The following is a 15,715-nucleotide window of genomic DNA, read 5'->3' on the forward strand; positions in this document are numbered from 1 at the left end:
TGCCACCTATTTAAAAGGGACGATCAAAGGCTCCCTGGTTCCAGATTACCATGACCGTGACGTGGGAGAAGCCCCAACTGTCGGAATCGCACGCTAATGTCATTCGTGCTACTTTGCCCCTGGTAGGTGAGCATATCAATGAAATTACTAGTCTATTCTACAAGACTATGTTTCAGAATCACCCTGACTTGATCAAGGACCTCTTCAATCGTGGAAACCAAAAACAGGGCGCCCAACAAAAGGCCCTGGCTGCTTCGGTAGCTGTATTCGCCTCAAAGCTTGTGAGTGAAAACGAGGGGCTCCCCGCTCATCTTTTCTCGCGCATTGGACACAAGCACGCTGCATTGGGTATCACGGCGGACCAGTACCAAATCGTGCACGATAACTTATTTTATGCCATTGTCCAAGTACTTGGTGCTGATACGGTGACTGCGGAAGTTGCTGAGGCTTGGGACCGTGTCTATTGGCTCATGGCCGACATGCTCATCAAGTTTGAGAAAGGACTTTACGATGAGGCGGGTGTCGAACCTGGTAAGGTGTTCCGCCAGGTCAAGGTTGTTCAGTCTGACAAGTTGACCGACGATGTAACTTTATTCAGCATCGAAAGCACTGATGCGTCCAAGCCGTTACCAGCTCATAAGCCGGGTCAATACATTTCCGTGCGTGCTCGTCTACCAGATGGCGCAGGCCAGCTGCGTCAGTATAGTCTCGTGGATGACGGTGTCAAAGCAGGTCGTCTAAGCTTTGCTGTCAAGGCTGTCAGCGCCACCGAAAGTGCACCAGCAGGTGAAGTATCGAACTGGCTTTCAGAAAATGCCCGGGTTGGTACGGAGCTTGAGGTGTCACTGCCATTTGGCGATCTGGTGTTGGATACCGCGAGCTCCGCACCTGTGGTGCTTGTTTCTGCCGGTATTGGTGCTACCCCTATGATGGGCATGCTTTCGCGCCTTGTGCACGACAAGTCTGAGCGCCAGATCATTGTTCTTCACGTCGATAAGTCAGCTGCTACGGACGCGTTCGCTTCGCAGGCCAAGCAGCTCGTTTCGAAGCTCTCCAACTGCCGCTTCCATTCTTGGTATGCAGAGGGCACTTCTGATGACACTACGACTATCGGTGAGAAGCTCAACCTCGGCAAAGAATCCTTGCCAAAGGATGCACTCGTGTACCTTTGCGGCTCGACAGAATTTCTTCAGGCGGCTGCCAAGGATCTGAAGGAAACTGGCATTCCTGAGGACAATGTGCAATTCGAGCTTTTCACGCCAAACGATTGGCTCATTAGTTGATAGACGTTTTATGCGCATCCAAGTAATAGTCCTAGCGCCACCTCTCATATTGCAATGTATAATAACTGAGCTACGACATCGTCCACCGTCGCTTTCAAGTTCCTCCCACTCGTACATATCAGCTAATATTGCTATTCTATATCCAGCCAGTAACATGCTGTATCTTTTTTGAATTATATGAACAGAATATGATCATTTAATCATCGAAGGTCATTTTCTTACCCGTAGAAGGGGCAATGGCTCCAGAACGGGCACTTCCTGATGCAGAGCGGGCACCACCGGCACGTCCTCCCCAACCGCTGTCGCGAGGACGACCAGTATGACCACCTCGAGGTGCGCCACGCGAGGAGTTGCTGTTATCACGCTTACCAGCAAAGTCAATGCGAATGGGACGGCCGCCCAAAGCTTGACCATTCATGGCTTCCAGTGCCTTGGCTGCATTTTCTTCTGAGGTGAACTCCACATACCCAAAGCCTTTGGGACGACCAGACTCGATCTCTTTGGGAAGACGAACACCCGCTACCTCACCAAACTCGGCAAATGCGTTCCAAACATCGTCTTCTGTCAATGCCCAAGCGAGACCGCCGATAAAGAGGGTGTTGGAAGGTGCACTCAGCTCATCCTTAAAATGTTTGGCCCGAGATTCGACACGCTCCTGAGGGCCGCGAGGAGGCTGCAGATCCACACGAAGAGCACGACCATCGAGTTCTTTACCATGAGCTTCCTTCGAAGCGCGAAGCGCTTCAGCCGATGAGGCAAAGTCGACGTATCCAAAGCCGCGGCTACGACCGGAGTCACGATCGCATTGCACTCGTGCATCAAGTACGGTGCCGTATTGCTCGAATTCACTCTTGAGCCAGTCATTGTCAACATTCCAGCTCAACTGGCCAACCCACAGGGTCTTGATTCCTGTGTCTTCCGACTGATCGACTTTGGACTTTTTCGTGGTTTTCTGCTCTTCCATTTCATCTGACTTGCGCTTCTTGTTGACACTAGTCTTCTTGGACTCTGTATTCTTGTCCGACTCAGATTCAGAGTCGGAATCCGAGTCTGAGTCTGAGTCTGAGTCTGAGTCTGAGTCTGAGTCTGAGTCTGAGTCTGAGTCTGAGTCTGAGTCTGAGTCTGAGTCTGAGTCTGAGTCTGAGTCTGAGTCTGAGTCTGAGTCTGAGTCTGAGTCTGAGTCTGAGTCTGAGGATTCAGATGAGTCCGAATCCTCGTCTGAGTCAGAGCTTTCTTGCTTTTCCGAGTCCTCTTCTTCAGAGTCATCCGAATCGTCCGAGTCAGAACTCTCAGACTTATCTGAGACCTTCTTGTCATCATCGTCAGAATCGTCATCGTCAGAGTCGTCAGAATCATCAGAATCTGAGTCGTCAGAGTCATCAGAGTTAGATTCTTCAGAGTCGTCAGAATCAGAGTCATCAGAGTCCTCTGAATCGTCAGAATCAGAGTTCTTAGACTTTTCTTTCGGTACATTCTTTTCATTGTCCTCCGAGTCATCGGAATCAGAGTCATCAGAGTCCTCCGAATCGTCAGAGTCGTCAGAGTCAGAGCTCTCAGACTTTTGCTTAGATGATTTCGTTTCATTGTCATTTGAATCATCGGAATCAGAGTCATCAGAGTCATCAGAGCTTTCTGAATCATCTGACGATTCTGATGAGTCAGAGTCGTCAGAATCATCTGAATCTTCAGATTCCGAGCTTTGTTGCTTCTTTTCAGAGGGGTTTGCGTCATCGTCAGAGTCATCAGAGTCGGAATCTGACTCCGAACTCGAGTCTGACTCATCTTTGACATTCTTTTTTGATTCATCGCCCTTGTTTGAGTCGTCCGAGTCGCTCGAGTCTTCTTCTGAATCATCTTCTGAGTCGTCATCTGAGTCGTCCGAGTCACTAGATTCGTCAGAATCATCAGAATCATCAGAGTTGCTAGAGCTATCAGAGTCGTCAGAGTCGTCAGATTCCGAGTCTTCTGAATCAGATGAGTCTTCGTCCATAGGCTCGGGCTTTTTCGACTTTTTAGAGCTCTTCTCAGCAGGAGAAGAAGCCTTCTTTATTCCTTTCTCTTCATTCTTCGGCTTAACGTCGCTTTTAGGCGCGGCTTTTGCCGACACAGCGGCAGATTTGTCTTTTGTGCCCATCTTGAAACGAAGATGACGGCGATGAAGCAAAAAATTTTCGACAGATACTTTTTTTCAAGAAAAATATTCGTATGATGACTAATCCAACGTGGAGAGCTATTGATCGAACACCAAGGGGCGCCGTGGAGGAAGCGAGGGCGCAGGACAGACAAGAGCCGGCATACCTGTACCGACTGTCTGCGCAGGATTACCCATGATAATACACTCACTTACGCCAGCGATAGAGTCAGATTTTCCATATAGCGCAGCGTCGAACAAGTGATCGGTGGTTTTCTCGAATGACGCAAGCATAAGGACTGAATCCTTCATTTTTGCCACGCCGAACCTTGTGATACCCAAAACTTCACCTTTGTACGTCATGACATCGGCCAAGAGCATGACGTGACGGGGATCAATGGACATACCGTGACTGGCCATAGTGTAGTCGATTTCACGGTAGATAGAGTTACGAGCGGCCTCAATACCTAATACTTGTTGCATTTCCATCACGTGGTTCGTATATGTTTGTGTTCCCACCACACCTTCTGTAGTCATGACTTCGCGCAGACCGTAGCCTTCAACTAAAAGCTTTCGTTCGTTCTTTTCATCGCTGATTACAGCACGGCTTGCATTCGGAATGCCCTTGATAACGACTTTGGGAAGCTGCCGCTTGAGATGTTTGAGGGAGTAGTAAACATCCTTCTCCTTGTCATCTGAGTGGATATAAATGTGCAAAGCGTTCTGGTTTGGCTGTACGATTACGCGTTCCTCTTTGATCTTCATGCGAGGCATGTTCACAATGGCGCGCTTTATGTCGTCCAGGGTAACTTCCAACTGCAGTTTTTGGATGGCGTCCATGTCAATTTGCACACCTAGATATGTATAATTTCCAGCCCAAACCTCTTCGATGACTGATGCGATATCGCCCAAATAGGTCTTTTCTATGCGACCTTTCACGATACGAGCTGCCCGTTCATTCTTCTCACTCACAAGCTTGGCTGCAATAATCGGCGTATTGATAGCTTTGGCAGCATTGATGATCTCCTTGATACGTGGTACACCCAGCGTCACATTCATGGATGCGACACCAGCAAAGTGGAAGGTCTTCAGAGTCATTTGAGTACCAGGCTCACCAATCGACTGAGCACCCACTGCACCCACTGCTGAGCCAGGCTCGATCTTAGCGCGCATGTACTTTTCCCAGCACAAATACAAGAACTCGCGGATAGTCGCCTCGGAGACACGCGCTTTATTTTCCACGATAGCACGCTGGGCCTCATCAGCGCCCAAAGACAAGTCTGTGTCAGCATCAAAGTCGCCATCGCGAGTCAATGCCGGGTACATGCCGTACACTTCACGCGTACGAGCCATGTGTTTCGCGATTTTATCTTGGCAAAAGTCGCGCACCTGCTCGATATACTTGGCAGTACAGAGGCGCTGGAATCGATCTTCAGAGAGTGCCTCATCGACCATGTCCATGACTTCGTATGGCAGAAGGTAGCGGCTGGGTATATCAGCCGTTTTTGCAGCAGCATGAAGGAAAGTGCGATGGTATTCAACTGGAAGAGCATTGCCCTCGAGTTCAGCAGGATCCAATCCGTCGTCGCCATAAAGGAACTGCACGACACCGCCTTCGGAATTGCGAACGGAGAAATCGTAGTGAGTCGACAGGTCTTCGAGCGCTTTCATCAGTCGCCGCTGCATGTAACCCGTTTCAGCGGTCTTGACGGCTGTATCTACCAGACCCTCACGCCCACTAATAGCATGAAACAGGAACTCGGTAGGCTCCAGGCCTGAGAAAAAGCTGTTGCGTACGAACCCTTTCGATGGGGGATCCTTAGATTTCTTGGGGAAATGCGGTAGCGAGCGGTCTTGGAATCCATTCGGGACTCGAGATCCAGAGATGATTTGTTGTCCGACACACGCGACCATTTGGGCCACATTGATCTTGGATCCTTTGGAGCCGCAAACGGACATGAGAAGGGCCGCATTGTGCCGGCTCAGCTCTGTCATGCAAATTTCACCGACATCACTGCGCACACTTGAAAGGACACCTGAAATCTTGCTTTCGAGCGTCTGCTCCTGATTGCAACCGGGCAAGTTTTCAAGCTTGCCGCGCTTAGCCATGTCGATAAGATCCGAGCATTGGCGATACGCTTCCTCCACGTGCTGGTCTTTGGTCTTACGCAGTCGATCGCCCGGTGTGACATCACCGATACCGAGAGAGAAGCCTTGGTTACAGAGCCATCGAGCGCATGTTTTGGCGAGGCGGTTCATAGCAGCCACAGTGGCATCTGGTCCATAGTCGCGCAAAATCACACCGAATACAGAATGCTTGTTACCATCGCCGACCGTGGCTTTATCCATGACACCACACAGTACTTCGCTGTTTTGGATGACAAGGTAGCCGTCGTTGGGCGACATTTCCTTGGGATGGCCATCACGCGGCTTTTCAAACGTGCGACATCGGGCTTCTAGGTTGACGAGCACCGACGAAGACTTGCTCGGGCGGATGAGCGTACTGAATAGCTGCTTGCCCGTCCAAAGACGCACTGGTTTCTGGATGGCCGGGGGCGGGATATCAATGTGCAGTGTAGCGTCACCAAAGTACGAGCATAACTGTACAAACTGTGCGCGAGTAAAGAAGCGGTCGCGACGAGATATAAGGTAAGAAGCAGTGATGAAGTCCTGGATTGCAGCAATGATGGGCTCTCCGTTCCGTGGCGTTACGAGATTGTGCCGGACACCCATAAGCGTGAGCGCCTCTGTCCGCGCCTCTTCCGTCTGAGGTACATGCATGTTCATTTCGTCACCATCAAAGTCGGCATTGTATGGGTTGCACACACATTCGTTCAGACGGAATGTTCGCCATGGCCGGACCTTGACGCGGTGGCACATGATCGAGAGCTTGTGTAGACTCGGCTGACGATTGAACAACACGATATCGCCATCGCGTATATGTCTTTCGACAATGTCTCCGACACAGAGGTTGGCAGCAATGTCGTCCCGCATGCCAGGGAACTTGAGAAAGCGCTTAAAACCATCACGACCGTTGACGTGGTAGTTGGCGCCTGGATGTGTATCTGTCCCGTTGCGCACAGCCGCGCGCATGGATTCAATATTATGCGCAAAGACACGTTCTGGATATGTGAGAATCTTGGCGACGCGTTCCGGCACAGCGATTTCATCGATGGCCAGGTTCGGATCGGGCGAAATGACGGTTCGGCCAGAGAAATCGACACGCTTGCCGCTCAAGTTACCGCGGAACCGACCCTGCTTACCCTTGAGGCGCTGGCAAAAGCCACGTATGGGCTTGTGCCCACTCATCGGCGGTACGCCGGGCATTTCCGAGTTGATGTACAGAGCCACACTGAGCTGAAGAAAGTCCCATTGTTCCACCAGCTGGGCGGTCGTCGTGCCTTTGCTGCCTTTGGTCAGACCAGACTTGATGATATTGTTCGTAAAGACAATCTCGGTCAGTTTCACGGTGAGATCGTCTTCGTTGGTGGCGCCATCCTGAGCCACGCTAGGGCGAATGCACACGGGCGGCACGCAGATATACTGCCAGATATACTCCTCTGGGCGGCCGAACTGCGGTTTGAGTCCGAGCAGCTCGCAGTCCTCGTCAGAGATGCGGCGGAACAAGTCGAGTACGCGCAGTGGATTCAAGTCTTCCTGTGCCTTGTTCAGGTGAGGCGCCAATTCGCCGTGACCCATTTGGACGGCGGTCGTAAACGTCTTGCGGAAATCCAGCTGCTCTTCTTCGGTCTTTTTCTGTCGAAACTTCTCGTGGACGATCTTGAGCACGCCTGCCTTTTTCACCGTGCCGTTGGTCGAGCCACAGTGTGGGCAGTAGAGGACTTTGCGCGCCGCTGTATTCACGGCCTTGAATGTCTGGGTGCGCTGCAAGTTCTCGAGGCCTGGCCGACGGAAGCGACGGAGAAAACGACGGCGATCTGGCTCCTCGAGCAAGATGCGTGAACACGACTTGCACACCATCTGGAGAATACTCACAATGTGCTTGAAGAAACCGACGTGGAACACGGGCAGGACCAACTTGATGTAGCCATAATGGCCCACACAGTCAGCCATGCGGTGACCACATGTCTCACAGGTGCTCACTTTGTCGCTCACACCCATGCGCCGGTCTAGTACACCGCCTACTCGTGGCTGCCGATCAGGCAAGTTGTATATGTCGCGTGTGACCACTTCGAGCTCGGCCAGGTTGACAATCTCTTGCTTGGACATGACGCCAAACTGGATGCTCTTGATTTTCTTGGGTGCATCCTGCACGACGAGCTCTTTCATTTTCGTGGGCAAGCGCAAGCAGCGTCGACCGACGATGTGGCGCTGCCCGTCGTCGTAGGAAAAATCGCCGCGAGCTCAAAAAATCCATGCTTTGTCAGCCCAGGCACAGCAGCGCCTCCATCCCTCTGTCGTAGGATGGACGACCAACGAGGGCCGCGAGTAGCGCATGCGCTACTGACACAGGCAGCGACACGGGCACATGCTACGCCATCGCTGCTCGATGACATGGCTGCGGTGACTCATGTGGATCCCACCGAGGCACCTGCGTGGGCTCACGTCCTCCTCGAGGCGGTAGCTGGTCGTGCGCGGGATGTGGCCGTGGTCATGGGATTCGTGTGCCTGTCGCAAGTGCCGTTAGCGACGGCGCTCGTGGACCAAGGCGTCATGGATGCCGTATTGGCACATGCAGAATGTGACGAAGATGCCTGTGCAGCGGCGCACATGCTTAGTGAAGGTGCATCCCATGCGCCGCTGCGGTCTCAATTGGCCGCTCGAGAGGCAGTCACACAGTGGCTTGCCTCCCAGTCAGAGGCGAGTGCACCGCTACGTGCTATTCTCGATCTCGTGCACATCAAGCTCGCTATACAGACCGACAAGGTCTTGCCAGACGACGTATGCTGCGCTGCATGGACGTCAACCGTGTCGTTTCTAGAGACCACGCCACCTCCGGCGCAGGTTTCGGTGCCTCTGTATTTTGAGCCGGCGTACACGGCGTATGGAGACGCACTTGAATCGCTCTACTACCTCGTATCGCGACCCGCCCTGCGCGTCGCCCTCAGCGAGCGAGCAGCCATGCTGCGAAAACTGGGCGCACTCTTAGACATGCCCAAAAAGTCGCTTTTTCCGGCGCGCAACGCTTCTGGCCCACAAGTGTCCGTATACAGTGATAAGGACGCTCCTGCACCACTTGCTCCTGCGCATGCGTTCGTGATTGTGTCGATTCTCACGACCATGACAGCATACCTGCCGCAGCGCAGCGCACAGGACCACCACATCCATGCTCTTCGCCGCTCGGCGATGCAGAAGGCGGGGCAGGACGTGCAAGATGACGATGCCGATGAACGACTCCAGCCCACTGCTGTCCAGCGCCGTGTACGTGCCCTGGTGGATGCGGACATTGTGCCACGCCTCGTCTCTCTCGCGACGCAGCCGCAGCCTGACCAGCTGCGTCAAGCACTGCAGTCTTTGTTCCTCGCGCTTGTGACCGAACAGGATGCGGCGTTTCGTGGGCGTCTCATACAGCAGGGTCTCAGCCGAGCGCTGCTGGCCCAGGCACAACATGTTTATACCCAGGAGGAGACCGACAACTTGTTGCCGCTACAAGCTCTGGCTAAACTGAGTGTGTCCACAGATCCAGCGCTCTTGTATGGCTTAGACGGCACACCTGCGCGTGCAGCAGCATACCTTGCCGTCTTATTTCTCGCACCCTCCGCGACGCTGCTGCAGGTATTCGAGGCCACATTGGCGCTCACGAACCTCGCCAGCATGTCGCCCGCGATGGCGTCGTGCGTCGCACATGCCAAGTGTGCGTCCTCTGAACATGCAGATGTGCAGGCGGCCATTACACCTATGTTTCTGCAGTATGAATCAGACATGTTCCGGTGCGCGCTGCTCGAGCTGCTGTGTAACCTCGCTCAGGATGAATCGACGTTTATCTACTGGTCTGGTGAGGACCAAGCTTCGTCCGACGATTCGTCAGACGAAGTATTGCGGCTGCATACGCCGTATGGACGTATCCGGTTTCTCCTGACGCTCCTAGACGTCTCGGATGAGCATGTGCCGCTCCTCAAGGCCGTCACGGGCCTGTTGGCCACGCTGTCGTCCTCCCCTGCAACATGCGAGCTACTAGTTCGCATGCCGCCCGAGTCCGTTCACGCCCTGGTGGATGTTCTCACGTACTCGTACGCCTCACCTCTGGCCACGTACGAGCTAGCTCTCCGTGTGATGACGATCATTTCGAGCCTCACGCAGTATGCCGCCTGGCTGGGTCCGTCGCGCTCCGACCAAGTCCGTCCATGTCTTTCGCACCTGCTTCCTGCTGTACGACAATTTGTGCAGGCACAGCACAAGGCAACGTCTATGGAGCCACTACAAAAACAGGTACTTGCCGTCGCCCTCGACATCTTCCAGACGATTACTTGATGCGCACGGAAACAGTGGGCACTTCTACATCCTCACCGTTCAGATCGTCAGCCATGATCTCGATACTGAGGTGCCGCACATGCGGCTCAACCGGCTTCTTCGTGACGTGCTCGACCAACTCGCGCAAACGCATGGGCAGACGCTCCTCCTTCTTCTTGGGCGGCATAAAATCGGCGTACAGCATCGCCATATTGCCCGACACGAGCGTGACCTCCAGGCCATGCTCACGATGGAAGTACTCGAGAAAGTCGCGCAATGGCATATCCTCAACATCAAAGCGCGACCACAATGTCCATTCCCGGTCATTGTACTTGTGCACCGGTGCGGCAATGGGGTCACTGAATGCGATGAAGGGCAGCGCCAAGTTCACGAACGCATTGGAGTACGACTCAATGTCGCGCTTGTTGTCCATCAGCTTGTACATCTCCAAATTCACCAGACCCGTAACGAGCGCCGTTGTCGTGGCAATCGCCGGAATAATCTTGCCAGCGATGCCCTTGGTCGTGTAACGGTCGACCGGCTCGATTTGGTAGTTGGTGGCACGCAGATTCGAGGCCGCCGTAACAAAATCAATGTGGTGGTTCGTGTCGTCGTCTTTTTCAAACTCGGCCGGCGTCAGACGATAGCCTGCCATGGAAGCAGGGGCCGGCAGACTCGAAACGACCTCCTCCAGGCTCGCCTGGTCTTCCGCCGCGTTTGTGCTTTGGCCAGGCGCCGGATCACTGTCGTTGATCTGTACCTTGGCCTCTTTCGGCACAAACTCGGGCACCTGGACTTGAGACGCCACCTGGGCAATGTGTCCCACATCCGTAGAGCCATTCAAGCCATAGTTGAAGGCATGTAGATTCGCTGTCGCCACAATGTAAGCCATGTGCAGCTCATTGTGAGGATCAAAGACCAGAGGCGACGGCGCTCGCTTCGGACCACTCCAGAATGGCTGTCCTGTCGTGGTCTTGGCATCGTGCGGCAGATTGAAAAGGAGCTGCTTGATCATGTTGACATAGTTCTCTTCAAACTTGAGACGAGCCCAAACAATACACGCGTCAAATGACTGAGGACGAGCATCAACAAGGTATTCTTTGATCTGCTCGACCTGCTGTCCGTATCCAGAGTCGCCCGACGATGACAGTGACGACAAGTAGTCACTCTGCGACAGGTATTGGTTTACATTCGCCACAGGCTTCTGGAACAGCTCATCGAATTGCTCTCGCGCCCATTGTATCGTGTGCTCAATCTGATTCGGGAAGTTCTTAAGCGTGCACACGGGAATCGACTTCTCCGGCGGGTCATGCGACGACGCGTACGACTCGGTCAGATCGGGCACGACGACCTGAGTGTTGCCCTTGGTGCCAAGTGTCCCTGACTCGAGGAGTGGCTTGCGGAAAAAGACACAGCGACTGTCCATATAGTTACGCGCCGCCACATTGTCCAGTGCATTTGTCACGCCATCAATTTGAGCAAAAAAGTCCTGGTCGTATAAATCCTCCGTCTCGGGCCCCACACGCTGCTGGAACGTCTTGATCTTTCCAGACAGGTCAGGATTCATTGCTGCCACGGCGGCAGCAGCTGTGTCTGCCTTGAATTTACCCACATCCTGAGTACGGAAGAGAAATTGGCGGTTTAGGTTGCTTTTTTCAATCGTGTCCAGATCTGTCACATAGATCTGGCCCTGGGGACCCGCACCAAGACCCATCATGCTCCAATTCTTGAGCATTTCGCAGCCAATAGCTCCACTTCCGACAAGGAACTGGCGCGTGTTTCCGATGCGCTCCTGGAACGTCTTGCCGAATACAGCGATTTGGCCGTCATATCGCGAATGTTGCGGCGAAAATTCAGATTCGGGCAGGTTGGGCACATCTTTAGGCAGCGCCTCGAGTACGTCAGCGTACATGTGTTGCATCAGAGGGTGGAACTTGCCACTGCACGCCTTGAGCACTTCTTGTGCCACAAAACCACCGATGAATGCCACCATAGGCGAAAGATCGCCCGTTGCCTGGTACGAGAGCTCCGTGAGAATCCAGTTCGAAAGCTTTGTGGCTTCTTCACCCTCAGGAAGCTGGTTTCGAGACTGCATGATGTCGCGAGCCAAAGCAAGTAGGGCGTTGGCGTCATCGGCATTACGCGGGCGAGGTGAGTGGCCGTTCTTTTCTTCATAGGCTGACAGTGCCTCGAATCCAATGTGCAGGATCATGGACCGGTCTATCTTGGCAAAGTCAGAGAAGAGAAATTCAGGTGCCTGCTGACTCTCACGCAACGACTTGAAGTTGAGTATTTCAGGCATCTTGACTTGCTTGAATATACCGCCACCCCTGTACTCGCCAAAAGATCTCGTATCTCCAATCGTGAATGTGTAGGGACCCTTGACAGTGACACGGCGAGGCTCGATGCCATTCAGCTCCGACATGCCCTGCACCTCGGTGAATGTGACATAATCGCCATCTTGCAAGCCGTGGCGCTTCTCATCGATCGTCGTGACCAGGCCTTCCTCATCGTGCGTGACAGACACAATCATACTGTCCAATGGCTGCTCGCCGTTGGTATCCTTGCACACGAAGTGGGAGCCAAAGTCATTAAAAACCGTACCGAACAAGCCACGCACATCGGCTGCAATAAAGTGTGTCGAAGTGTTATGTGTCAAGTCGTTCACGCGCAGCTGTTCATTCAATGGTGTATGTGTCAGTACAACGACCTTGAATGACTCCAATGTGGCCTTATCCAGCGAAGGTACATCCAGCACCTTGATTGGGACGTATGAGTTGAGCTCAGAGAGACGTGAAGCTGTAGCTGACGCGCGTGTCACCCCAGGTTGACCCACATCCTCGTTCCGCAAGAAGAATTGGGAGCTAAGGTCGGCCACGGAGACAGGGGCGGGGTCGTACAATGTCACACTCTTAACGCCAGCCAAGGCAATGTTTTTCGCGATCTCGGCGCCAAGACCGTGCAAGCCCACGATGAGCACATTGCTCGACGACATTTGTCGCATGGCATCGTGTCCAAGCACGTATAGCTGCCTGCTGTACAGCGACTCGTCAATCGTAGGTTGAGACATGACAGCCGTGAAAAGCCAACGTATCGACACGCCCACCGCCACGCCACACGCCTTACGTGGGTGGTTCCGTGCATGACGTGTGCTTATGTCATCATATAAGGTGTGTGGCGCCGGCGACTTTTTTTGGATGGTGGGTCGCCGCCAAGCGATTTGACGGGGCGATCTGACAGGTCTGCCTACCAGGCCACATACTCGCTCCACGGCACCCCATATTCGTCACCAGCGCCATTTAGGGCCTTGTCCCAAGAGATGGCACCAAATGAGAATTCGAATGGTTCGGAGTCTTTGCCTGTCTCATCCTCATCAGGGACCAACCCACGGCCTATGACCCTGTCTTTGGACGACATTAGTTCGCCGATAGAACAAGAGAGTGATTTGGGTGGTGCCCCGCCTAGTCCCAGCACACTTACTGATATTATTCTGTCGTTGCATGGCTCACTCTATGGTGCGAAGCGCCAGATTTGCGAGATCCATGAAATGGTTCGACGATATTACGACAGCAATGCAGTATTTGACAGTCCGCTGGTTTCTGCGCATGGCCGTGACCGCATCATTGATCAATTTGTGCTAGCCTTTGCGCTGCCGCTTCTTCATGTGCGTTCAGAGCTACGTGATGTGATATGCAGTGACTTTGAGTTTGATGGTACCCGAGCCGGTATCATTCACCATACGATCACCGTCACGTTGTTCCCGCATTTATTCGGCTTGCCGACTACTTCGTCGAGTCAAGATTTGTTCACGCCAGGCACAGCCACGAGTTTTGGCGGAAATACGCCTCTTCCGTACTTTAACAATAATCCTGTGTCTGCGAGTGAGACGTCAGGGCATTCAATTCGCCGGCGGAGCTCGCTGCAAAACTTTGCGAGTCCACGAGATTCAGGTACACCGCAGGATCTGAATCGGTCTGCGTCCATCTCATCGTTGCGAGCTCGGACACTTCCGGGGGGCGTGTCGTCATCGCACTTGCCGCGCCCCCTGTCTCTGGGTCCAAGTGCCTTGGAAGTCTCTGTATCGTCGAAGGCACAAGACGTTTCTGAGACTATGCCCTCGCCGTCTGTGCCTTCCATGCCAGTGGATGCAGCGAAGAAGCATTGGAATGCCCCGCCGGGGCTGGGGCGAAGATCGCTGTTTGCCCTGATCATGGATGTTGTGTTTCCATCAGATGCGCTCCGTGCGATGTTTTCCATCGAGCTGAGTCTGTTCAGCCGACTCGAGTTTAACGAAATGGGTCGCATTGTGCGACATGAAGACACATGGAGTGTGCGGGAATTGGTGGTCGGCATACTTCCTTTCTTTTCTCTATGTACGTATGGTCGGCTCACACCAGTCTACAATATCCAGCGCTTTATCTTCGGCCTGTTTGTTTCATGGTGGGTTCGTTTCCGTCAGGAGACCTTGGCATCCTAAAAGTTGTGGCCCCGGGGTGAATGTGGAGGTGTTCATCTGGGGGGTGGATGTTGGCCGAGAATCTATGTCGTGTTGCAACCCATGTACATATAAGTAAAGGGCCAGCACCTCACCTGGCTCCCACCCCCCTTCTACGTACCAACCGGCTTGGTGCACCGTCTCCCCTTGTTTCACTCCCCCCTTTCCGTGGCACTGGTTGTCCCTTTATCTTTTTGATTTCACGACGTCATGAACCTGTTTACGACGGTCCTCCTTGCGCTGTCCGTGGCATCGCTGGGCACAGCGGTGCCGTTGGACAACTACGGAGCATTCGCCTCGAGTTTGTCGGCTGGTCCGACGAACGTGGTGGATAGTCATGGTGGCGGTGTCGGCAACATGCCCAACCTTCAGTTCTCGCGCATGAAGCAGCATGGCGACGGCCAGAACCCGATCTTTGTGGACGGTGAGCCCGTTCGCCTGGCTGGCCACGCTGCGCCGAAGAGCTCGAGTACGTCGAAGGAAAGTGGCGTCAAGACTGTGTACCACAATAACCAGTTGGGTGTGAGTGTGCCGACCCTTGAGGAATTCAACAGCCGTGGCAAGGCGCAGGCCGTCTCGTTGCTGAAGAAGCAGACGCGAGGCAAAAGCAGTATTTCGCCGCAGCAAAAGTCGGTGATTCAGCAGCGTTTGAATGCGCTCACGTCGTCTGATGGGGCTAGTGTGCCCTCTGCGTATGCGCACCATGCTCACACGCCGGTGCATCACAAGTCGGCTCAGCACAAGAAGGGACCCAAGCGTCTCCATGTGTCAAAGAATGGCAAGTCGGCGTCGAAGCGCTCGAGTTCTGCTGGCGTCGCGCGGCCGTCGTCCGTATCGCTGAACAAGGAGCAGTTGCGCCTGCTCCAGTCGGCGTCCAAGATGGTCGAGTCGATGGCGAAGCGTCACGATGGCCACGTCTTTGAGGCCATCGAGTCGGTCTCTGACGACGGCTCGTCAAAGACGTCGTCGGCGTCGAGTTCAGACGCCCCGGTGTCGACCAAGTCGAAGAGCTCGACATCTAGCAAGAAGAGCTCGACATCTAGCAAGAAGAGCTCGACGTCTAGCAAGAAGAACTCGACGTCTAGCAAGAAGAGCTCGACGTCCAGCGACGCAAAGAGCACGACGACGTCTAGCAAGAAGAGCGCGGTGACGTCCGCCAAGGGCAAGATGCGCAAGTGCCGTCCGCGCAAGAAGTTCACGTCGAATGCGTCGGTCAAGACGGTCACGCTCTCGCCGAGCTCGACGTCCTCGTCGTCAAAGGGCCATGGTGTGACGGTGTCGCAGGGCAGTTCCGAGTCGCTTCGCTACGGCAAGACGATCTCGCTCGGCGATGACCGATCGGTAGATGATGGATCGGATGTGATTCAGAAACTCTTGCTGTAGATGTTACCATAA

At 53.7% G+C, this 15,715-nt stretch overlaps 7 protein-coding genes across 7 annotated transcripts; 4 read left to right on the top strand and 3 right to left on the bottom strand.

The window, feature by feature from the left end:
* Positions 1 to 50: 50 nt before the first annotated feature.
* MRET_3599 (nitric oxide dioxygenase) lies at positions 51 to 1,283 on the top strand (the record flags this gene model as incomplete). Its single annotated transcript, XM_027630226.1, has 1 exon — positions 51 to 1,283. The coding sequence occupies one exon, from the start codon at positions 51 to 53 to the stop codon at positions 1,281 to 1,283; it is 1,233 nt and encodes a 410-aa protein (XP_027486090.1).
* A 196-nt stretch (positions 1,284 to 1,479) lies between these two features.
* On the bottom strand, positions 1,480 to 3,417 carry MRET_3600 (nucleolin; the record flags this gene model as incomplete). The annotated part of the gene is made up of 1 exon (XM_027630227.1): positions 1,480 to 3,417. One exon carries the CDS (start codon positions 3,415 to 3,417, stop codon positions 1,480 to 1,482), a length of 1,938 nt encoding a protein of 645 aa, XP_027486015.1.
* A 96-nt stretch (positions 3,418 to 3,513) lies between these two features.
* On the bottom strand, positions 3,514 to 7,704 carry MRET_3601 (DNA-directed RNA polymerase III subunit RPC1; the record flags this gene model as incomplete). The annotated part of the gene is made up of 1 exon (XM_027630228.1): positions 3,514 to 7,704. One exon carries the CDS (start codon positions 7,702 to 7,704, stop codon positions 3,514 to 3,516), a length of 4,191 nt encoding a protein of 1,396 aa, XP_027486016.1.
* A 135-nt stretch (positions 7,705 to 7,839) lies between these two features.
* MRET_3602 (protein unc-45) lies at positions 7,840 to 9,846 on the top strand (the record flags this gene model as incomplete). The annotated part of the gene is made up of 1 exon (XM_027630229.1): positions 7,840 to 9,846. One exon carries the CDS (start codon positions 7,840 to 7,842, stop codon positions 9,844 to 9,846), a length of 2,007 nt encoding a protein of 668 aa, XP_027486013.1.
* On the bottom strand, positions 9,839 to 12,895 carry MRET_3603 (ubiquitin-activating enzyme E1; the record flags this gene model as incomplete). Its single annotated transcript, XM_027630230.1, has 1 exon — positions 9,839 to 12,895. The coding sequence occupies one exon, from the start codon at positions 12,893 to 12,895 to the stop codon at positions 9,839 to 9,841; it is 3,057 nt and encodes a 1,018-aa protein (XP_027486014.1).
* Positions 12,896 to 13,144: 249 nt separating this feature from the next.
* MRET_3604 (uncharacterized protein) lies at positions 13,145 to 14,302 on the top strand (the record flags this gene model as incomplete). The annotated part of the gene is made up of 2 exons (XM_027630231.1): positions 13,145 to 14,198; positions 14,223 to 14,302. 2 exons carry the CDS (start codon positions 13,145 to 13,147, stop codon positions 14,300 to 14,302), a joined length of 1,134 nt encoding a protein of 377 aa, XP_027486012.1.
* A 228-nt stretch (positions 14,303 to 14,530) lies between these two features.
* Positions 14,531 to 15,703, top strand: MRET_3605 (SRP40, C-terminal domain protein; the record flags this gene model as incomplete). Its single annotated transcript, XM_027630232.1, has 1 exon — positions 14,531 to 15,703. The coding sequence occupies one exon, from the start codon at positions 14,531 to 14,533 to the stop codon at positions 15,701 to 15,703; it is 1,173 nt and encodes a 390-aa protein (XP_027486054.1).
* Positions 15,704 to 15,715: the final 12 nt, after the last annotated feature.

Source organism: Malassezia restricta, chromosome VI, assembly GCF_003290485.1.
Source record: "Malassezia restricta chromosome VI, complete sequence".
NCBI lineage: Eukaryota > Fungi > Basidiomycota > Malasseziomycetes > Malasseziales > Malasseziaceae > Malassezia > Malassezia restricta.